Source organism: Hipposideros armiger, unplaced genomic scaffold (assembly GCF_001890085.2).
Source record: "Hipposideros armiger isolate ML-2016 unplaced genomic scaffold, ASM189008v1 scaffold_279, whole genome shotgun sequence".
In the NCBI taxonomy this organism is placed as follows: Eukaryota; Metazoa; Chordata; class Mammalia; order Chiroptera; family Hipposideridae; genus Hipposideros; species Hipposideros armiger.
Genome location: NW_017731629.1, coordinates 601,317 through 622,425, shown reverse-complemented (window position 1 = coordinate 622,425; position 21,109 = coordinate 601,317). Strand labels below are relative to the sequence as shown.

At 41.5% G+C, this 21,109-nt stretch overlaps 1 protein-coding gene across 1 annotated transcript; it reads left to right on the top strand.

The window, feature by feature from the left end:
- Positions 1 to 4,228: 4,228 nt before the first annotated feature.
- On the top strand, positions 4,229 to 19,744 carry CNOT8 (CCR4-NOT transcription complex subunit 8). Its single transcript, XM_019657733.1, has 7 exons — positions 4,229 to 4,359; positions 11,010 to 11,193; positions 12,188 to 12,381; positions 15,108 to 15,269; positions 15,812 to 15,956; positions 16,630 to 16,740; positions 18,204 to 19,744. The coding sequence occupies exons 2-7, from the start codon at positions 11,077 to 11,079 to the stop codon at positions 18,351 to 18,353; spliced, it is 879 nt and encodes a 292-aa protein (XP_019513278.1). The 5' UTR covers positions 4,229 to 4,359; positions 11,010 to 11,076; the 3' UTR covers positions 18,354 to 19,744.
- The last annotated feature ends 1,365 nt before the right edge of the window (positions 19,745 to 21,109 follow it).

Below are 21,109 nucleotides of genomic sequence, written 5' to 3'. Positions count from 1 at the left end.
CTTTTATCCATATTAATGTGCTTCTCTGCTCTCTCCCATTGGCCTGTATTTTAATTTGCCTACCTATAGGCAGAGATCTATATAGCAGAGATCAACTTTCTTCTTTGTAAAGTACTGAATATTCACTTAGCAGCCACTGGGAGTTTCACGATAACAATAATCAAAAGATGTAGCAGTGGCAGATAGAGGTCCAAGATGGCAGAACAGAAAAAAAAAAAAATGTAGTGACAACTAATACTCAACCAGAATCACCTAGCAAAATTACCTAAATATTTACCACGACTGAGAGAAGCTAGCTTTCTTTTCTTACCAAATTGAGTGTAATTCAAATTAAAAAAGTAAAATGTCTCTGCCTTTACTCCATTCTCTGTCCATAGGAGTGAAAGTAATCTTTAAAAAACATAAATCAGATCAGGTCATCTTGTGCGTAAAATCCTCCCGGGTTTCCCAATGCACTTTGAACAGGGAACAGTTTTAAACCCTCCTAGACCTTGGCTGACCCGGCCTCTGCTCTCCTCTGCAGCCTTTCCACTGCGCCTTTGCTCCACCTCCTCTGGAAGCTGCCCTGGCCTCTTTTCAGTACCTCTAACACCTCAAACTCATGTGTTATCCTCTGCCTGAAATGTGCTGCTCCCAATTCCTCATATCTCCCTCTCTCTCTCAGTCCTTCTTGTCCTTTTCATCTCTGCCTTAATGCACCTTTTCAGAGAAGCCTTCTTTGACATCTAAGTTTCCCCTCTCTTCCCCCAATCCAGTTAGTCTGTCATTTTACTCCATTAGTTTCCTTCATGATAGCTATCAGTTTCTCATTGTCCTTTTATTTCTTACTTGAATGCTTGTTTACTTGTTTTCTTGTCAGTCCCTGCCACCAAATGTTAAGCTCCCCAAGGCCAGGAACTGTCTGTTTCATCCACCAGTGCACCCTCCAGTGTCAACATGGGGCCCTGCACATAGCAAATGGCCCATAAACAAAACTCTGTGAACACTTAACCCCATATTGAACTAGGAATCAGACGACTCAAATTCTGGTTCTATCTCTGGGAGCTAGGTAACCTTAAATTATTTAATTACCATATTTCCCCATGTATAAGACGCACAGTTTTCTGAAAAATTTGGGGTCTAAAAACTGAGTGCGTCTTATACAGTGGTTGTATGAGCGCAAAAACAAGCGCAAAAAAAGTGGGAAATGCAAGTAAAAAACCCTACAACCACAATATAAGACGCAACCAGCTTTTAGACCCCAAATTTTTCGAAAAAGCATGTGTTTTATACATGAGGAAATAATTTCTGTGAAATTAGGGGAAGGCATTAATTAGAACATCTTTACGGATCCTCTCAGCTTTGGAAGTGTGAAAGTCTCTGATTATTATTAGTAGACATTGAAATGTGACTTTAGTAGACACTAAGGGAGAAGGCACATCAAAGAAAATCAAATGAGATGAATAAAATAGACTTGATATCTATTTCTGGATTTAAAAAAATGAACTGCTATCTTATCAGCGATCAGAAGGTTTTCAGGTTGCAATCAAAAGATCAAAATAATACTCAAATGCATAGTCATGAAACACAATATTTCTTTATATTTAGGGGACGTTTGATCACCTATTGACAATTTTTAAGAGGCAGAAGTTTTTTCTGTTATGTAGGAAAAGTAGAGGCAACATACTGCAAAAGCAGGAAGTTAACCCAAACTATACCAAGAAGTCAGCTGTGTGCATTCTTCAGTTGAATGTAAAGATAAATATATAATATGATAAAAGACAACACTATACAAAGTGACAGACCTTGGCTACTTTTGCAGGGGTGCAGGAAGCTCTCTAACAACGGAATTAATTGACAGGTACCTAAGTGTGTCAGCACTCTTAAAAGAAATAAAGGTTTTTGAGAGTTGGGCTCAGAGGATGATTTACAGTGGTACTATATATATACCTGGAGGCATTTACCTTTTTCCACATTTTCAAAATATTTCAAACCCAAATATTTATATTAAACTTTATCTTCCTACACATATTATACTTGAAGAAATGAACCCTGTTGATTTATTTAGAATTGGGATTAACAGAAAGGGTTGGCTGGCTAAGGATATCACCCTGTCTGGCTCTTAAGGGGACTCATTTTGCAACCAGTTTCTCAATTTTTTTTAACCTATACCCTCCCAGCTGAGAAGATATGTTCAAGCCTTACTTACTTTCTATACTTTGTGGTTCAAAAACAATAGTTTTTTTTTTCAAATATGAAATGATATTATTGAATATATTCTTCTCCAGCTGCCCTCTCATTCATTTGGGGCCAATTCTTCCATTGAGAATCAGTGATTGTTCTAATTTTGCAATAGCCTAAGTGCAGTATAAAATCCATTATTTACAACAAACACTTCAGCACCTCCTGAACTACAAACGGTCTGTTTTACATTTATCTTCAATAACCTGAGAAATGAACATCATGTTCTGGGTGAAGGGGCTGAGGGGATGGAGATGGTGTGTTTCCTGTTTGATTCAGTGCACACCAGGCCTGAAGGGCTGCAGGAAAAAACAAAATTCCAAGAGGGATTGTGAAGGCTGCTCTCCACGTGACTAGCTCCTGATGGTGCTGTCCTTTCCTGAACCTAATTACAAGTGGATGAAAGGATTCTAGAAATCCCACAGGGCAGGGGGAAGGGAGTGTCTTGTCTGCTTTCTTCATCACAGTATTGCTCAGCAGAATGACTGTTTAAGTCCGCCGCAGAGCTAACAAACTTTGAATATCTCAGGAATAACAAACTTAGACGGCCAGAAACAATTATTTCTTGAACACACTTATATATTTTCCTCAATGGCCGTTTTTTCCCCCCCGTTTATTAATACAACCACCTTGTGAAATAGTTATCTCTACGTTACAGATAAGGAGACACACTCATTTGGAGGGGAGGAGTTCAGAAAGTTCATTTGATGCTCTACCCTGGGGGCTGGGGTGGGGGTCCAGCTCCTTGGGGAACAGCTTTCATGAATTCAGTTTGAAACTGCCGCTGAAGGCCAGCTCGGAAATGGAAGCAGGGTTTTGGAGAAGTCTCTTAGGGGGAAATGTTTAAAAGTAGGAAGGCCCAGTGACCTGGGGTGAAAGCATCTAGGACTATGACAAGCACCTTGCTTTGGGTCGTCTGCACCTTCTCAGGGACGGGGGCGGCGGGGGTGGGGGAGGAGTGCGAGTGACAATGAGGACGGCCTGGAATTGGTAGCCGCGCGCAGGGAGCCAGTCCTTTGTCTTCTTTCCCACTGCTGGAGAGACCACGAGGCAGCGTTGGATGCGAGCGTGGTCAAACGCTACAAAGGACAGGCGTGGGCAAAGAGCCCTCTTTCCAAACAGGATTTACAGTGAATTAGGGGGCGGGTGGGGGCCTTAGGGACCTCCCTAGACTAGGCCTGGGTCCCAAAGCTCTTGCAACGAAAATCTGTTGAGCCTGCTTAGCCTCCGCCAGGTCTCGGAGCTTCTCGGAAGGCGTGCTTTCCCCCACCGGAGGCCGAGTCTACTTTGTAACTCGAGCAGGCCCCGGCGGGCCGGTTGCTATGGTAACGCGGTTCGCCCGGCTTTGAGGCCGAGAGGATGGAGGCGAGCCTTGGCGGACGTCACCCAGACTCAGTTTGGGGGTGCTGCACCCACCCCTGTTTGCCAGGAAGGAAGCCGTGAGGTTTGTAAGTGAAGAGTTCAGAGGGCCGCATTAGTACAGAGTGAAGGGTTAAGTTAGGATCTCTCTCACCAACCTTCCCCCAAGTCCGCTCCTACTATAAAGATTTAAGCTGCTTCAAAGCAGGGAGGAGGGGGCGGTTGTAATCTGGGACTTGGTCAGACGGGCCACGCCCACCCAGGGGGGGAGCTAGTTCTAGAACACGCCCCTTCCCTGGGCTCGCGGAAGGAGAACTGAAATGGAGTAAGGCTCAAGATTGAATTGAATCGGTGCAACTAATCTCGCGAAGTCCTAGGGCGGACCGTCCTCCGCGGCCACCCCGCCCTGCCTTTTTCGCGGCGCGTTCTATGATTTGCGCCTGCGCGCTTGCTCCGTGCGCTCACGCGTTGAGCGAACGCACGGAGTCGCCGCGGCGCGCAGAAGGGGCGGAGCATGCATGATCAGGCGCGCGCGCGTCGGGAGAGACGCCAAGGAGCAGGCGAGTCGGGAGGACCGGGTGGGTAGAGTGGTACGGTCAGGTTCTTTGCGTAAAGCCGTTCTAGGCACGAGAGAGCCCATCTCACTGGCTCGCTCTATCCTAGGAGCGGATCCGGGGCAAAGGGAGGAGAAAGCCGGGTCAGGGGCCGTTGCCGCCGCCGCTCCCGCGGAGTCCGCCTGCCAGCCCGCCAGCCCGCGCTTCGCGGGCCCTGCTTGTCAGGGTAAGCAGGCCCACGCTTACCAAAGAGAGGAGCGTGAGATGAGAGAGTGTGGGAGGCCATCCGGCCCTGAGGGAGGAAGAGGAGTGGGGACGTGTTGAGAAGGGAGGCTGTGCGAGACGAGAAAGAGGCCCATAGAACAGTAGTAATAATAACAACCACTACCACACAATAATACTAATCTAGTGATGTGTGCCGAGACTTTACAAAGCACTTTAAATGTGCTTCATTTATTAAATATTTAACCGTTACTGCAGTCCTCCGAGGGGGTGTCTACTATTAAACCCATTTCACACGACAGGAAAACTGAGACACGAGAGAGGTGAAGTAATGTATGCAAAGCCTCATCGCTAGTCGGCAGCCTGGCTTTGAATTTAGGTCTCTCTGGCCGTGAGGTCTGTAATTTAAATATCTTCGCTTTGCACACAAAATGGGGGGGGGTTGGTAAGGAGGAGGAGGAGGGGAGGGATGCGCGTGAAGTGGGAGGGAGGTCCAGAATGGGAACAGAACGATGACGGGAAACTAGGGAAGAGCACATGAGTTCGAAACCGTGCAGACTTATCCCTTCTTGGTTCTTGGCGGCCCTGCCACTTTCCCCTGCCATTCTGTAGCTTAACGAACCCGAGCCAGTGCTCGGGAGGCGCCAACTCACAGGCCTAGGCCCCAGGGGTGGTTTAAGAGCTGTCTGAACTGCAGTTCAGTCCAGGGTGGTGTCTTCTGTGTTTTTTTGGGGGGGAAGGAGAAGACAAGCGGCGGCGGCGACCACCGCGGCCATAAATAGAGGGCCCTCTTCCAAGTTGCTGCCATTTCTAACTTGTAACGCGCTGCTGCTTCCTTTTGCATCTTGTCCAGGCGCTACAAAGCCTTTGTCCAATCCCGTAGAAGGAAAATGTGATTATTGTTTTTGTGCACACTTAGGAAGCAACTAGGAAAATCAAACATTCTTTTCCCAAGCAAGGCCTGGTTCTCTGGATTGCTTGCGGAGAAAGCTTTCAGATGGTTGTATCATTAGTTGCTCTTCAGAGCGCTCCTGGGTAAATGAGGAGCTTTGTTTTGGAGTAGTTCTAAGCTATATATAGGGCGTCAGAAACGATCTGAAACAGTTTGTACTATAGATCAGCACCTCAGTAATTGGTAAGGGTGTGTGTGTGTGTGTGTGTGTGTGCGCGTGTGTGAAGAGGGAGAGAGGAGAGAAAGAGGGGCCCTTTTGCACAGTCTAGTGCTGGGAAACAGCAGGTATCAATTAGTGCGTGTGTTTTGCTTTCATGGGGAGTGGAGTAGCTCATGTGGAGTTGTTTTAAAGTCATCCTGTGAGGCATACATTGCATGAGATCAAATTTATCCTTAGAAATTCCTTAGGAAGTTGCAGAGTTGGAGATGGCCGACCTATTTCTCAGTAAATCCAGCACAGTATAGGTTTTCCTTCAGCTTTGAAACTTGTTACTGTTTCTTTGGTTGCAACAGATGGAGTAATTATGTTACCTTTAGGGGCTGTATGGCACAAATGCACATATTTGAATGGATAGTCAGTCTGCGCTGTGAGGTGCACTGAAATGTTGGCACTGAGAGGTTTCAAAGCAGGAAGACTAAGAACAGTACGTTTGTGGTTTCCATCTTGGGCTCATTGTGGAGCATGGGCTCACTGAATGGAAAGTGGCAGACCGAATTGCTGGTATTATTATTATTTCTTGTTTTTGGCTAGCATATCCAGTAATTATACTCAGTTAAATGTGCATGATATGATTTCTCTTCAGTTTTTGAATGGCACGACATTTAGGGGTTCGCAAGCTATTGTCTATTTCCCCAGATATGGGTTTGGTGCAAGAATCTTAACATTATTTTTGCTAGTGGTCTGCTTTTGAGTTTCCCATTCCCGTTGAATATAACAATAGTTAGTTTTTTAACGGTGTTTTTAGCTTTTTAAAAAACATTCTCTTGGGCTGGCCGAGTGGCTCAGTTGGCTAAGAGCTCACTCAAGAGTGTGAGCTCTGAGCAACAGCGGTTCGAGTCCTGGCCTGAGCTGAGCAGCCGCTGAGCTGCCAACAGGTGGCACGATGGCTCAGCTAAAAACAACAAAAAAAACCATTCTCTTGGAAATGGAAGTCATGATATTGCCTTTTAAAATTAATGTCTCTGAATTTCAGTTTCTTATTTGTAAAATGTAGAGGAAGATAGCATTATACAAAGTTGTGAGTTTTCTCCACTGTTATTTTGAAGCAAAATCCTACTTTTTTTTTTTTTTTAGCTGAGCCATCCTGCTACCTGTTGGCAGCTCAGCGGCTGCTCAGCTCGGGCTGGACTCAAACCGCTGTTGCTCAGAGCTCGAACTCTTAAGCGAGCTCTTAACCAACTGAGCTACTTGGCCGGCCCGCAAAGTCCTACATTTTATATCATATTACCTATAAATATTTTACATTATTTCTAAAAGATAAGGACTCGCTTAAAAACCATAACCACAATGTAACACCAAAAAAGCAAACAACAACCCCCCCCCAAAACCCCAGAACAAAAAGAAAAAAAACAAAACTAGCCAGTCATTGTTCAGACTAATAAATGTCTCAAAAATCTTCTAATATTCTCAAAAATGTGATAGTTTTTCTTTCCCCCTAACAGTTTGTTTAAACCAAGATCAAACTAAGGCCTATACATTTTGATTGGTTGAAATGTCTCCTGAGAATCTTTTACTTTAATTTCTTGCAATTTATTTGTTGAAGAAGCTGGGTGGTTCTGTGGTTTCCCACAGTATCTGAATTTTGCTGATTGTTTTTTTGTAGTGTCATTTAGCATGTCCCTTTGTCCTCTTTATTTCTTGTAAATTGGTAGTTAAATCTAGAGGTGTGGTCAGATTCAAGTTAGATTTTATTTTGGCAAGACTACAGTCATGCGCTGCATACCAACGCTTTGGTATGGACCACATGTTACAGTGGTCCAAGGTTATAAGGGAGCTGAAAAACTCCTACTGCCTAGTGGTGCCACAGCTGTCCTAACATCGTAGGGCAGGCAGTGCCTCACGTGCTTGTGGTGATGCTGGTGTAAACAAACCTGCACTGCCAGTCGTATAAAAGTGTAGCACATATTATATATAGTACATTATACTTATAAAGATAACAAATGATTATATTACTGGTTTATGTACTTACTATACCATACTTTTTATCGTTATTTTAGAGTGTACTCTTTCAACTTATAAAAAGTTGGCTGTAAAACAGTATGCCGTGTTATACCTGTGGCAGCCTTATGCATCTGGTGTTTACTGCTTCTCTTGATTGCATCACTTTCTTGTGCTTGATTTAATCTTGTGTTGTGTTGTGCAGGTTTGTAACCTAGGAGCAAACGGTGTGTAGTGGGCCATGCCATCTAGGTTTGTGGGCACGCACTCTCTGATGTCTGCACATGATACATTTCTCTTTCTCAGAGTGTACCCCTGTCCTTAAGTGGTGCATGACTATTTTATACAGGTGGTGTGTTCTGTCAGGAGACACATAATGCCTGGTTGTCTCTTTTTGTGATGACAGCTGTTGTGGTTATTTTAACAACTTTATTTAGGTATCATTTGCATACTGTAAAATTTGCCCATCTTAATATGGAGTTCAGTGATTTTTAGGTAATGTACTGAGTTGTGCAGTCATCATTGTAATTGAGCTTAGGAACATTTCTATCACCCCAGTAAGATACCTCATGCCCATTTTCACTTAACCCTCATTCCTATCCCCATCCCATCACTGTAGTCTACTTTCTGGCTTTCTAGATTTGCCTTTTCTGCGTATTCCATATAAATGCCATATGATTATTACCCAAATCTATAAATTCATTAGGAGATCCAAAATGGTGATAGTCTTATCATTTTGTAGTCATTTGTTAACTGTATAACTTCTATAAAGAAAAACTTTCCCTCAGTTTTTGGTTACTTCAAGGTATACTTTATATAGGAAAGACAAGATAGTATTTTAAAAAATAAGTCAATTCACTAGTCTTCTCCAGCGGCGACCAATTAAGTTTATTTTCTTAGTTCATTATGAACTCATGGACTTAAACCTATCTGAACAATTTTAACACACTGTAGTAATTATCCATAATGATGTTCATTCTGTCTTTTCTTTGACCAGCGGGACCCTCTTCAGACTGTTTCCTGAGTTCTTTTGACAGCCTTAAGAGTATCTTAGCTGGAGACCCTGGTTCTAAGAGTTGACTGTAAAATACCGAATTGTCCTCTTTCCAAGCCAGCTCTTTGCTGCTTGGAGACCAAAGGCATTTTTGTGTGGGTCCCTTTTGTTACTTTTGCTCTTATGGAAATGTCTCCAGAAGTGATACTCACTTCCCCTAAAGTAATTTATGGTTGGGTTTGAGATCACATCAAAAAGGAAGTGCGTTGTTTCAGTTAGGGAACTACGGAAGTGAAGTGGTACAGGTTTAATATTAGTGGGCATAGAAATGGCTTAAAAACCTTAAGAAGGGTTTAGAATCTAAAATTCTGAGTCCCAACATTTTTTTTTAAATCTTTTTTTTTTTATTAATTTATTTTTTATCCAACATTTTCTTAATTATGGTCAGATGGTAAATTCCACGTTCAGTCTGAACTTCTGCCCTTTTCTGATGTTCATTATTTGTTCGGTCAAGCCTTTCATTCATGCCCATTGTGTACAGAATGAAAAGAAGAAACTGCCTTTAGGAAGTGTACACCTATACTTGTTAGGAAGATACCACAGCCCACCTACATTTCAGAGTAATTATAGTAAGTCTGCTGTAACTTCAGGGAAACATATGTTGAAGTGTAGGGTGCGTTGAATAAATGGAATCTTCAAGGGTTGCTGACAAACCAACAGATTGATTTCTTGGCAGTTTCTTAGAGAAATGAAGACGCTTGAGAATGCCAGTTTTGTTTTCCAGATTCCTATTGTATCTGCCTATCTTGACAGTAGAAAGCAAAGGTTTTCCTCGCTCTGGCCTTTGGAAATCGCTTACATTCATTTTACCGTTTCTAGGACTTTCCCCCTGAATAGATACACTGGGAGCCATTCAACATTGTGTTGAGAATCCATGTGGTAGGGTGGCCTTTTAAGTAAATGCCATTATGATAACCTCCTTTTAGTCTTTATAGCTAAGTATCTCAGTTGAGTTTGTTACAATAACAGCATTGCTCTGAGGCTGAACCATGCTGAGTTTTTTTGTGTGTGTTTTCGTTTTTTTTTTTTATTTTTATTTTTTTTTTTTAGCTGAGCCATCCTGCCACCTGTTGGGAGCTCAGCTCAGGCTGGGCATCGAACTGCTGTTGCTCAGAGCTCACACACTTGAGCGAGCTCTTAACCAACTGAGCCACTGGGCCAGCCCTTTTTTTTTTTTTAAAGATTTTTATTTAGGAATTGGGGGAGAGGAACAGCATTGGGGACTCAGGGAAGGGAACAGACAAGTTGCTGTCCTTTTGTTTTTCAGTCTAGTTGTGGAGGACGTTGTTTCACTGGTCCATGTTGGTATTATCATTGCACTTTTCCTGGGTAAGGCAGTCGCTTGCTGGCCATTGGATGGCTGCTTATGGCAGCTATTGGCAGCTCACGAAAGCTCACACCTGCTGCCTGCCAGCCACTCACGACAGCCCAGCTCCAGATCCAGCCGCTGCTCACCATATCAACTGTAGAGAGCGCAGTGTCACTGGCCCTAATGTGGGATCCGAACTGAGGCCCTGCTGCTCAGAGCTGGCGTCCCAAGCCAACTCTTAACCAACGCGCCATTCGGCAGGCCCTGAACCATGCTGAGTTTTATGTTGGAGAAGATCCTTGCCCCAGTTTCCTCCCAGAGTGTACCCCATAAATCAACTTGATTTTGGCTGAATTGTTTATACCTGCCATCTCATCTTTTCTTTCTTCATTGTTGAATTGCTGTTTAGTTTCTTTACAGTATTATGTGTTTAAAATAGACACTAATAACTCAAATTCAAATTTTTCTTGTGGTTGTTAAGGTTGAAATTAGTAAGTGGGATTGTGTTTTATCACTTAAATCCCCATTTGCACAAATCTAAAGAGACACTATGTTAAGTTAGCTAATTGCCTCTAGTTCTATTTGACTTCTGAATTGTAGGGAAAAAGAATTCCCTTTTTTGGGAGGGTGGTGTGGGGAGTCCCATACCCATATTCGTCATGTAGATGTAAAGACTTTAAGTGTGAGTATAGGTCTACATTCTTTCAGGCTTTCAGAGATCCCATGTACATTTAAACTGGCTAAAGTGATTCCTTTAGAAATGTTTCCATGATTTGGTCTCTGAGCAAAGTGCTATGAAAGTTATGGATAAGGACATATTTGCGGTCATGGGGACTATTTTATTTTAGTCTTTAGGTATTCTGGAGAGGGCTGAAAACAGGGTTAGGGTAGTGATTTTACTTCCGTGTTAAAGGGAAACTTGGGCAAAAGTTTATTCAGGTCCCCCCCCCCCTGCTTATTTTAATTTGGGTGCCATTCCAGATTCAGGTTTCTTAATAATTTTAATTTCTTTAGGTTAAAGACTGTGAGTGTGAGTGTGTGTAGAATAAATATAATAGTCTTAATGTTTTAGCTTAAATGGGTGAAGTGATGGTAAAATATTGTTTTGATGCCTTTGTGTTATTGAAACCTTATATCACTGTGTAAGTTTATGTGATTGCAAAATGCGTTTTTGAATTTAGATCAGATCAACCATTGGCTTGCCTTCTACCATACTCAGCTGAACGTGACATCTCCAGTTTATTCAGGATGCCTGCAGCACTTGTGGAGAACAGCCAGGTTATCTGTGAAGTCTGGGCCAGCAACCTAGAGGAAGAGATGAGAAAGATCCGAGAAATTGTGCTCAGTTACAGTTACATTGCCATGGTAAGGAGCTCTACTCTGTTTCACCCACCTTCCAGTAGACTTAGGGGACTATTTAATGTGAGAGTTTGAAATAAATGATTATACTAAAGGGGTGGTAAATTAAACATGATGGAAAGTTATATTGCTCTTATGAAACATCAAGGTAGCCAGTGTGTCTGAGAAGGACGTAACCTCTAGTGTCTTAGATTTTTTGTAATGTTACTCTGTGTTCGAAAATCTTTAAGGCAGAAGTATGTCAACCCATAGAGCACATCTGTCCCAAAGAGACAGTGTATTTGTATAGTGTTTAAAACAATTTTTAAACATTTGTTGCCAGCATTTAAAAATCAAGAGCTCACTTAAATTCCAGATTTTTGCCATCTCTGGAAAAACTGGGGAGACCTGGCCATAGAGGGTCCACATTCCTGCCTGCCTGAGTGGCCAAAGAGGGAGTTGTGCATCATGGCGCTATCAGGGGCTTCTTGTAGCTCGCACTCTAGTTTGCTGCAGTCCCCATTACTCGTGATCATTGTCATACCCGTCTGCTTTACTCCTTTCCATGGCTGCCTGGAGTTTGTGACTCCTGCTGTAGAGATGATAGAATTTTGTCTTTAGCCTGGCATTGAACACTCTCTATTATCTTGTTCTTCACTCAAGTTAAACATGGCTTTTATTGTTTTTTCTGAATGGCTGTTTCACTTCCCTATTTTTGTATTTTTATTCATATGTTGTTCTCAACCTAGAACGTTCTTCATTGACTGTATATCTACTTATAGTTACCCACCTCTATTCACATCCTATTCATGTAGAATCTCCCAGTGTTGGGCAGAGCTTCATGATTTTAGTGCTTCTGTAGATGTCAACAAGATCAGTATTTTAAGATAGATTTTTGTGCCCAAGCTTGGGGCTTGTCCCATAACTTATAAATTGAGGTAAAAATTTTGTTTCATGGATGATCAATTCCGCATCCAATGTTTTGTGAAACCTTATGATGAGAGACTTTTTCCTTTTCCAGGACACAGAATTTCCAGGTGTTGTGGTACGACCAATTGGTGAATTTCGTAGTTCCATAGATTACCAGTATCAGCTTTTACGGTGCAATGTCGACCTTTTAAAAATTATCCAGCTGGGCCTTACATTCACGAACGAGAAGGGAGAATATCCTTCTGGAATCAACACGTGGCAGTTCAACTTCAAGTTCAACCTTACGTAAGTGTCCAGACCCTCCTCAGTGTCATTCTTAGATCTGCTGCATTTGTGCAGACTGAGATTTCTAACTGGTTTTATTCATTTTAAGTTTGGTTTCCACCGAACCCAGGTAAGGGTTGGAAGGAGCCGTCAAGCAGAGGATGGAATACAGAATCTCAGAAAGTAAAGTTACTCATAAAGAACTCCTATAAGTCAACAGTGAAAAGACAAATAATCCTATTAAAAATGGGCAAAATATCTGAATAGACATTTCTCCAAAGGAGATACACAAATGGCTAATAAGCCCATGAAAAGATGCTCACATCATGTCCATAGGGAAATGCAAATCAAACACACAGTGTGATACCACTTCACACCCACTAGGTGGCTATAATAAAAAAGACAAGTAACATAATAACAAATGTCTGTGAGGATGTGGAGAAATTAGAACACTCATACATTGCTACTGGAAATGTAAAATGGGCCAGCCTGTTTGGGAAGACAGTTTGGCTGCTCCTCAACAGGTTAAATGTAGAGTTACCATATGACCCAGAGCAGTTCCTAGACATATATGCAAGAGAAATGAAAACATACATCCATGAAAAAACTTGTAGATGAATGTGCACAGCAGCTTTATTTGTAAAAGCCCAAAGGTGGAAGCAATCCAGATATCTGTGAGCTGATAAATGGATAAATTAAATGTGGTGTATCCATGGAATAGAATGTTACTGGGCAGTAAAAAGGAATGAAGTACTGATACATGCTATACATGGATGAACCTTGGAAACAAGCTAAGGGAAAGAAGCCAGACACAAAAGGCCACATATATGATTCCATTTACTTGAAATGTCCAAAATAAGCCCGTCTATAGAGCCAGAAAATAGATCAGTGATTTCTAGAGTAGGGGTGGAGGGGTGGGGGGGGAATTGGGAGGTTATCAGATAATGGGGAGTGACTGCTTAATGGGTACAGGGTTTCTTTTTGAGGTGATGAAATAGTTTATAGTTGATTGTGGTGGTAGTTGCAATTCTGTGATATACTAAATCTACCAAATTGTATACTTTGAGTGAATTGTTTAGTATGTGGATTATATCTCAATAAGGCTATTTAAAATGAAAAAAGTAAAGTCAGTTTCCCAGTTAAGAGCTCAGTGTTTGAATTGCAGCTCTGCCGTTTCTTAGCTGGGTGACTGGGTTAGTTACCCTGCTGGAATTCAGTCTCCTTATCTGTAAAAGAGGGTATTAGCATCTTTCATAGTAGAAATCAGGTGTAGAGTGGGTGCTAGTCAAAGGTAGTTGCCACTGAAGCCTATCCATCTGGTAGAGGGCAGATTTTGACATAATTTAAAAAATTCTGTGGTAAACAAAATTTACTTTGTTGTGAAACAGACCTCCAGAACTTTTTCATCTTGCACATCTGAAACTGTATACCCATTAAATAACAGTTTCCTTTTTCCTCTCCCCCAGCCCCTGGTAACCACCATTCCACTTTGTGTTTTCTAGAGTTTGACTACTTTAGATACCTCATATAAGTGGAATTGTACAGTATCTGTTGTTTTGTGACTGCTTTATTTCACTTAGCATAATGTCCTCAAGGTTCATCCATGTTGTAGCAGGTGGCAGGATTTCCTTCCTAAAACTGAATAATAATATGTCGTATGTGCACACCACATTCTTTTTTTTTTTTTTAGCTGAGCCATCCTGCCACCTGTTGGCAGCTCAGCGGCTGCTCAGCTCGGGCTGGGACTCGAACCGCTGTTGCTCAGAGCTCAAACTCTTGAGCGAGCTCTTAACCAACTGAGTCACTTGGCCGGCCCTCACATTCTTTTTATCCATCATCTGTTGATGGACATTTGGGTTGTTTCCACCTTTTGGCTATTGTGAATAATGCTGCTGTGAACATGGGTGTGCAAATATCTGTTTGAGATCCTGTTTTCAATTCTTTTGGATATATACCTAGAAATGGGGTTGCTCAATCGTGACAATTCTATTTTTAAGGATGATGTAATTTTTAAGGGGAAAGTTGGGGGGAGACTGTGGTTTTGCTGATTGTCAGAGGTGGTGTTAGTATGTTTATTGGGCCCCAGCTCTTTAATGCTGCTTTCTTTATCTGGGCACCAGGAGTGTTTGAGAGCACAGGAATAATTTTTTGATTGTTGTTGATGTGTTTTGGAGGTATCTTAGAGTTTCAAAGAACATTTTTGGGAGATTATCTGGATTTTTCCTTTAACTTCATTTTTTTAAGTCCATTGCAAAAGGCTGTTATTTGTACCATGATGATAGTATAATACATAGATGATTTAATGATGATAATATAATATATAGATGTAGGGATGGAGGTGTGTATATGTGTAGGCAGAGAAAATAGTCTGCAAGCATGTATAAACCAAGTGTTAATAGTTATTTCTGTGGGGCAGCATTACAATAAGAACATTAATTGTTTTTCATTTTCTGCTACCTGAAATATTTTTGTATTGGCTGATTCTGTTGTTCTTTAAACAATGAAAATGTGGATCTTTCATAATTAGGATATTTATTTTATGGGGGGAAATCCCATTTTTCTATCTATTATAGAGATCATCTTTTTTGCATGCTTGCCGGAATACTGGAAAGAATGAATTGGTCTATTCTTAAATTGTGAAAGCGTTTCAAGAAAGGGTCTGTAATGATAAGGTGATGGTAATATATTCATGCCTACTACTTCTGTGCAGTATCCACCAGTTAAGAAGTGAGCACCTTCTTTTTTAGGGAGGACATGTACTCCCAGGATTCCATAGATCTCCTTGCTAACTCAGGACTGCAGTTTCAGAAGCATGAAGAGGAAGGGATTGACACATTGCACTTTGCGGAGCTGCTTATGACATCAGGGGTGGTTCTCTGTGACAATGTCAAATGGCTTTCATTTCACAGGTCAGTTCTAGAGATTGTGTATCTCTCGATTTGGGAGCGGGGAATTGACTTCTTATGTTATCTTGGCAGTCCTGTTGTCTCTTCTGTTGCTCACTAGCAATTGTGGAGTTGAAACTGTTACTGATGTTTTAGTTTAAAAAACCAAACAAACCACTATGGAGTCCATACTAGTTTGTTTCACATAGTATTGGGCTTTACCATGTGGCTGTCAGGAGGTATATTCCAGGTAGAAAGATGGAGGGTGGGGAAGGTTGATGCACTTGTCTTTTAAGTGGCTGGCCTGGAGTTTCCTATGTACGTGAAAGCCAGATTCCCCTTAGGAGATGTTATTCCATCTTTTCAGTACCTTTTAATCTGTTTTTTTTATGCTGTACCTTATGCTGTTTTCTAATGGAAAGTTTAAATTATAGTAGGATAAACTACTTTGGAAGACTGAAAATTCCCAACATGATGTAGAAACATAAGATGTTGAGAAATAAAACGTTGAATGCTGGGGCCTGATAACTGCTGCGTTTTCACCCAAGTGCCTCCTCTCCTTACAGTGGCTATGATTTTGGCTACATGGTAAAGTTACTTACGGATTCTCGTTTGCCAGAAGAGGAACATGAATTCTTTCATATTCTGAACCTTTTCTTCCCATCCATTTATGATGTGAAATACCTGATGAAGAGTTGCAAAAATCTTAAGGTACACAATGTTTTTCTAGTACTATTAACAACAAAAAAAGCCAAACAAGCCGACTTGTCATTTTGCTTTATTGTTATTTGTTCTTGAGTGCCTGCTAAGGACCAGCATTGTGCTTGACAGGTTGTGTATAGAAGTGATTGACACAGGGACTCGTGTGGTAACTGTCTTTAACCTGGGCATGAAGGGAGCCCTCTGCTTCTCTCATCCAAAGGCAGGTGTTCTTCACTTAAGACCCATGAACTTAGTGGAACAGGTGGTAATGTGAGGTGTATGTGCAGTTTGTTAGGAGTGGGGCCTGTAGGGTACCAGATTCTCAAAGGGGTTCTTAACTCGAGACAGTATAAGAACTCACTGCCCTAATAAAGTGATGACATAAGAGGCTTGCTGTCTTGAATTGGATTGGCATTTATTTACTATTTCCTCAGCCTTGTTTTACAGCAATTAGGACTTTAAGAGGCAGGGATCTGACAAAATTAATATAGAAAAGAAAGGAGTAAAAAGTGGAATAAAACACAGTGTATCACTTGTGAGGGCTGGGGTAAGGCTTGTTAAGTAAATGACCTGTTCCCACTTCTCTTCACCAAATGAAGTAAACTCAAGAATGGATTTAGTTGACTCTAGTAGAAAAGTGTTGGGTCTGTAATATTAATCTTGACTTCCCTTACATTTCCAGGGAGGTCTTCAGGAAGTTGCTGATCAGTTGGATTTGCAGAGAATTGGAAGGCAGCACCAAGCAGGCTCAGACTCACTGCTGACGGGAATGGCATTCTTCAGGATGAAAGAGGTATGTCTGAGGAGATGGCTGAGGTTTGTTGAAAATTTATAGTTTCTGTTGGAAGTTGACGACCGCTTTGAAAGCAGTTGTGTGTGTGGTTTTTTTTGTTTTGTTTTTTATGATGTTCGATATATTAAACATAGTTTGGGAAGCAAAGCAGCATTCTGAAATGAAGGCCACTCAGCATGCCTGTCTAGCAGTGTATTTGGTTCCTAACAACTCTAATCCTTGTAATTATTTGCTTTTCTTCTGATTTCTATGATGTGAACACATTTGTTAGACCACCACTTAATTTATGCTAAGTTCTTTTAATTATCACATATCTCACAGCTAATATACGCAATGGTGAAAAGCTGAAAGCTTTTCCTCTGAGATCAGGAACAAGACAAGGATGCCCACTCTTGCTATTTTTATTCAACATGGTATTGGAAATCCTAGCCAGAGCAATTAGGCGAGAAAAAGAAATAAAAGGCATTCAAATGGAAAAGGAAGACGTCAAACTGTCACTATTTGCAGATGACATGATATGTATGCAAAACCCTAAAGACTCCGCCAAAAACCTGTTAGAACTAATAAGCAAATTCAGTAAAGTTGCAGGATACAAAGAAGTGAAAGACCTGAACATGGAAAATTGTAAGACATTGATGAAAGAAATTGAAGATGACACAAATAAATGGAAAGATATTCTGTGCTCATGGGTTGGAAGAAGTAATATTGTTGAAATGTCCATACTATCCAAAGAAATCTACAGATTCAGTGCGATCCCTATAAAATTTCAATGGCATTTTTTACAGAAATAGAACAATCCTAAAATTTGTATGGAACCACAAAAGACTCCAAGTAGCCAAAGCAGTCTTGAGAAAGAAGAACAAAGCTGGCGGCATCATGCTCTCTGGTTTTGCCCTCTGCGATGCCTTTGGCATGTCTGGAGATACTTTTGGTTGTCAAAAACCAGGGGAATTGCTGCTGGCCAGGGATGCTGCCAAACATCCTACCTACTACAGTGCACCGGTTGAGGAGATAACACCCTGCTATAAGTACTTCATGTCCATTATCTCACTCTTGACAACCTATTATTACATCACTCCATTTTATAGATAGGGAACAGTGACTTAAGGAGAGTTGAAGTGACTTTCCTAAGGTCACACAATTAGGCTGAGTGTGGAGCCCAAGCTCCAATCATTGCATTGCCTATGAAAGAGAAGGGAGGACATGGGCGTTCTTGCTAAACAGCAGCAGCAGCAGCACAGGGATCCTGGCAGTAAAAGAACCAATGGAAAGTAGACGTCTGTTGAGAAAGGAGCACGAAAAGGTTTGGAGCCTGTCTTTGTGGAATTAGTTTCTGGTTGGCTAGATTTTCAGGGCTCTAAGAGAGCTGGGAGGTGCTGATGTGGTAGTGTGGAGACGTGGCATGATTCTTGGCATGACTCTTGGCATCCTTCTCACCACCGGTTCTCTGTCCTATTCTGCAGTTGTTTTTTGAGGACAGTATTGATGATGCCAAGTACTGTGGGCGGCTCTATGGCCTGGGCACTGGAGTGGCCCAGAAGCAGAATGAGGATGTGGACTCTGCCCAGGAGAAGATGAGCATCCTGGCGATCATCAACAACATGCAGCAGTGACGGTGGGGCTGCCGTGTGGCCCGACCAGGGCGGTGCCGACTGCCGACTGTGTGTACCTACCTTCCTCTCCGAGAGAAAATGCTTCTTTTGAGCAGACTGTACCCACCATCTGCCTTGAGCAGAAAGACTTTTGTTTTACTGAAGACAAAAGATGTTTTTATTTTAGATCCAGAAGAGGGGAGTTTGCTCTGAATTTGTAAACAAGTCTACCCTGTTCCTCATCCCCAGGCCTCTCCTCCCCAGTTGCCTCCTGCCACCAGCATCCATGGCTCATTTGACACCTTTTTAAAGATCGAGGACAAGTGAGAAACAAACTAGTAAAATGTATATAGCTCTTAACCTGTTGTCATTCTTTTTCTTTTAAATTTGTTGCTTATCTCTGAGGATGAAGACTTGCTGTGATTCTCAGCTAAGCTGAGGGCTTCCAGGGAAAGTGGAACAAAATGGCGTTCTTGTTAAGTGTGGGTTATAGGTGTTGAGTCTTTTCCTTTCTGTTTTTTTGGATTTTTTTTTTTTTGGTTTTTTTGAGGGGACCCTTCTCAAGGAAATTTGCTTTCCTCACACTATGCTAGTCTTTTTTTATGTACTATTATATATAAAAATGAATTATGTACTCAGTACTGACATTTGAAGGCCAGATAATGAAAACTTTTCTTAAAAACAAAATTGTACAGAATCTGTCTACCCTTTATTCATGAGGAACCTCCACAGTGGGTATTAAGTTAACCACTTAAATGTCTTTAAGTCAGTGTCCCATTGTGCCACTGTTTGCTGTCACATGTGCATCATTTGAAATTACTTTGTTTTCATATAATACCCTGGATTTGGTCCCGAAGGAAATTAGTAATATCAGATTTTTGGGTCCTAAGTCTGTAGTGATTTCAGATGGTCAACTGTATTCTCGCACCTCTTCTCTGTTTTTTCCTGCTTTTCCTCTCAGGAAATCTGAGGAGGAGCTTGGTAGATGGATAAATGTGAGTACCAGGAATGTGAGTCTTTAAAAAGTTTTAGTGGTTTATATAAATGGCAGTAAGAAATTTGGTTTATAGAATTCTCTTGGAGTAATATCCCACTACTGGGATAGGAAGCTCAGGACTGTGATCCCCCCCCCCCCCAAACTAGTCATTTAAAAAGTACACTGTTTTTTTTTTTTTTCCTTTAAATAACAGTATGGATAATTTTGAAAAACCAAAAACTCCTTTGGAGTGGTGGAAATGAAAACTGGTAACTCACTGAAGTGGATGAAATAGCCTTGCATTTTAAAAGCTTATGGAAAAACTCAATTTGAAATGATTCAAAAATGTCAAGTATTATAAGCTGGTATTTAAGATGCTTGTAAATATATTTATGTTTTTAATTTTGTATAATAAAGATTTCTTTTTAACCACTGGCATGAAGATTTGGTCTTTCATAGCTGTGAATTTCTGGTTCTATAAATGGTCGTTTGCTGTTGGTACCAGACAATCTTGTCTTTCCCCAAATTCTCGCCTCCATTTTCCACATGTTGGCTTGCGTATAGAATGTCTGAATAAGCAGCTTCGTAAATGGAATCGTCTCTTCACGCCTGGCACTGATTGTTGGGCCTTACTAGGAAACCAGTTTTAATTGTATTTCCTGGGGCTACCCCCTTATACTGGGGGGTGCCAAAAAGATGTATACAAGTGGCCCCTTTGGTCAGTGTTGCTCAAGCAGTAGTTCGCCGTAATCAGAAGTGTCTGGATGTTGATGGTAACCACTTTGAGCACCTCTTGTAACTGCAGAAGTCAAATGTGACTTGTATTCATCTTTTGTTCTTGGTATATATTATTACGATTTTAATAGTTTCTTCCTTTCTTAAAATGTGCATACATTTTTTTGCTGAATTAGTGGAATTCTTTTAGACAAAATGAACTTCTGATATCCTGGACTTAGCCCAGAGCTTTGTTTCAAACCCTACTGGCACAAAAACGTGGCGTTACAAGGAGTTAGGTACAGTAGCAGATCGGGCTTGGATTTTGACAGAGGTGTTCACATACGGGAAGAGAGATATTTATCAATAAGGTTTGCAGTAAAAGCAACATAGGTCAGTGGTTCTTAACCAAGGGGCTTTGGTATGTCGGTGGCTATAAGCCCTGCTCAGATATCCTTCTAAATTTGGATTAAAATAGGAATTTGTCTTTGCTACAATTGAGGACAAACTTATTTGTAAGGAGAAATGTTGAGATGAAGGGTTGAGGAATTCAGTGTTGAATGGGGTCTGGTCATTGCATTGGAGAGAGAAAGAGCTTGTAAAAGTGCTGCTAAAGAAAGGGCACAAGTCAAGAACTTTACCTTGTGTAAATAAGAGTGTGTAGGACAGTGGGAGTGGTTATACTCAGTGATGCTGAACCAGGACAATGCTAAGGAGGGGTGACTACCTCTCCACACATACTACCAGATGTTCCTGAATTCCAGTGTTCTGCTAACCCACTCAGGTGGACTGCCAAGCACAGGCTGGTTGTCAGCTAGTGCTGGTGTGATTGAGCTCAGTTTAGTCTCATTTAATTATTCTAGGCTACTAGTGAGTATTCTCAGTATCATACTTTTATTCAGTCAACTCTCTAGGAAGGAGAGAGTTTAAGAGTTAGTTTTTGGGGTGACTGGTTAGCTCAGTTGGTTAGAGTGTTGTGCTGCTAACACCAAGGTTGCTGGTTCGATCCCCACATGGGCCATTGTGAGCTGCGCCCTCCTTAAAAGAGTCAACTATGCCATTGTAGCATGAAAGCAATGTGTAACCA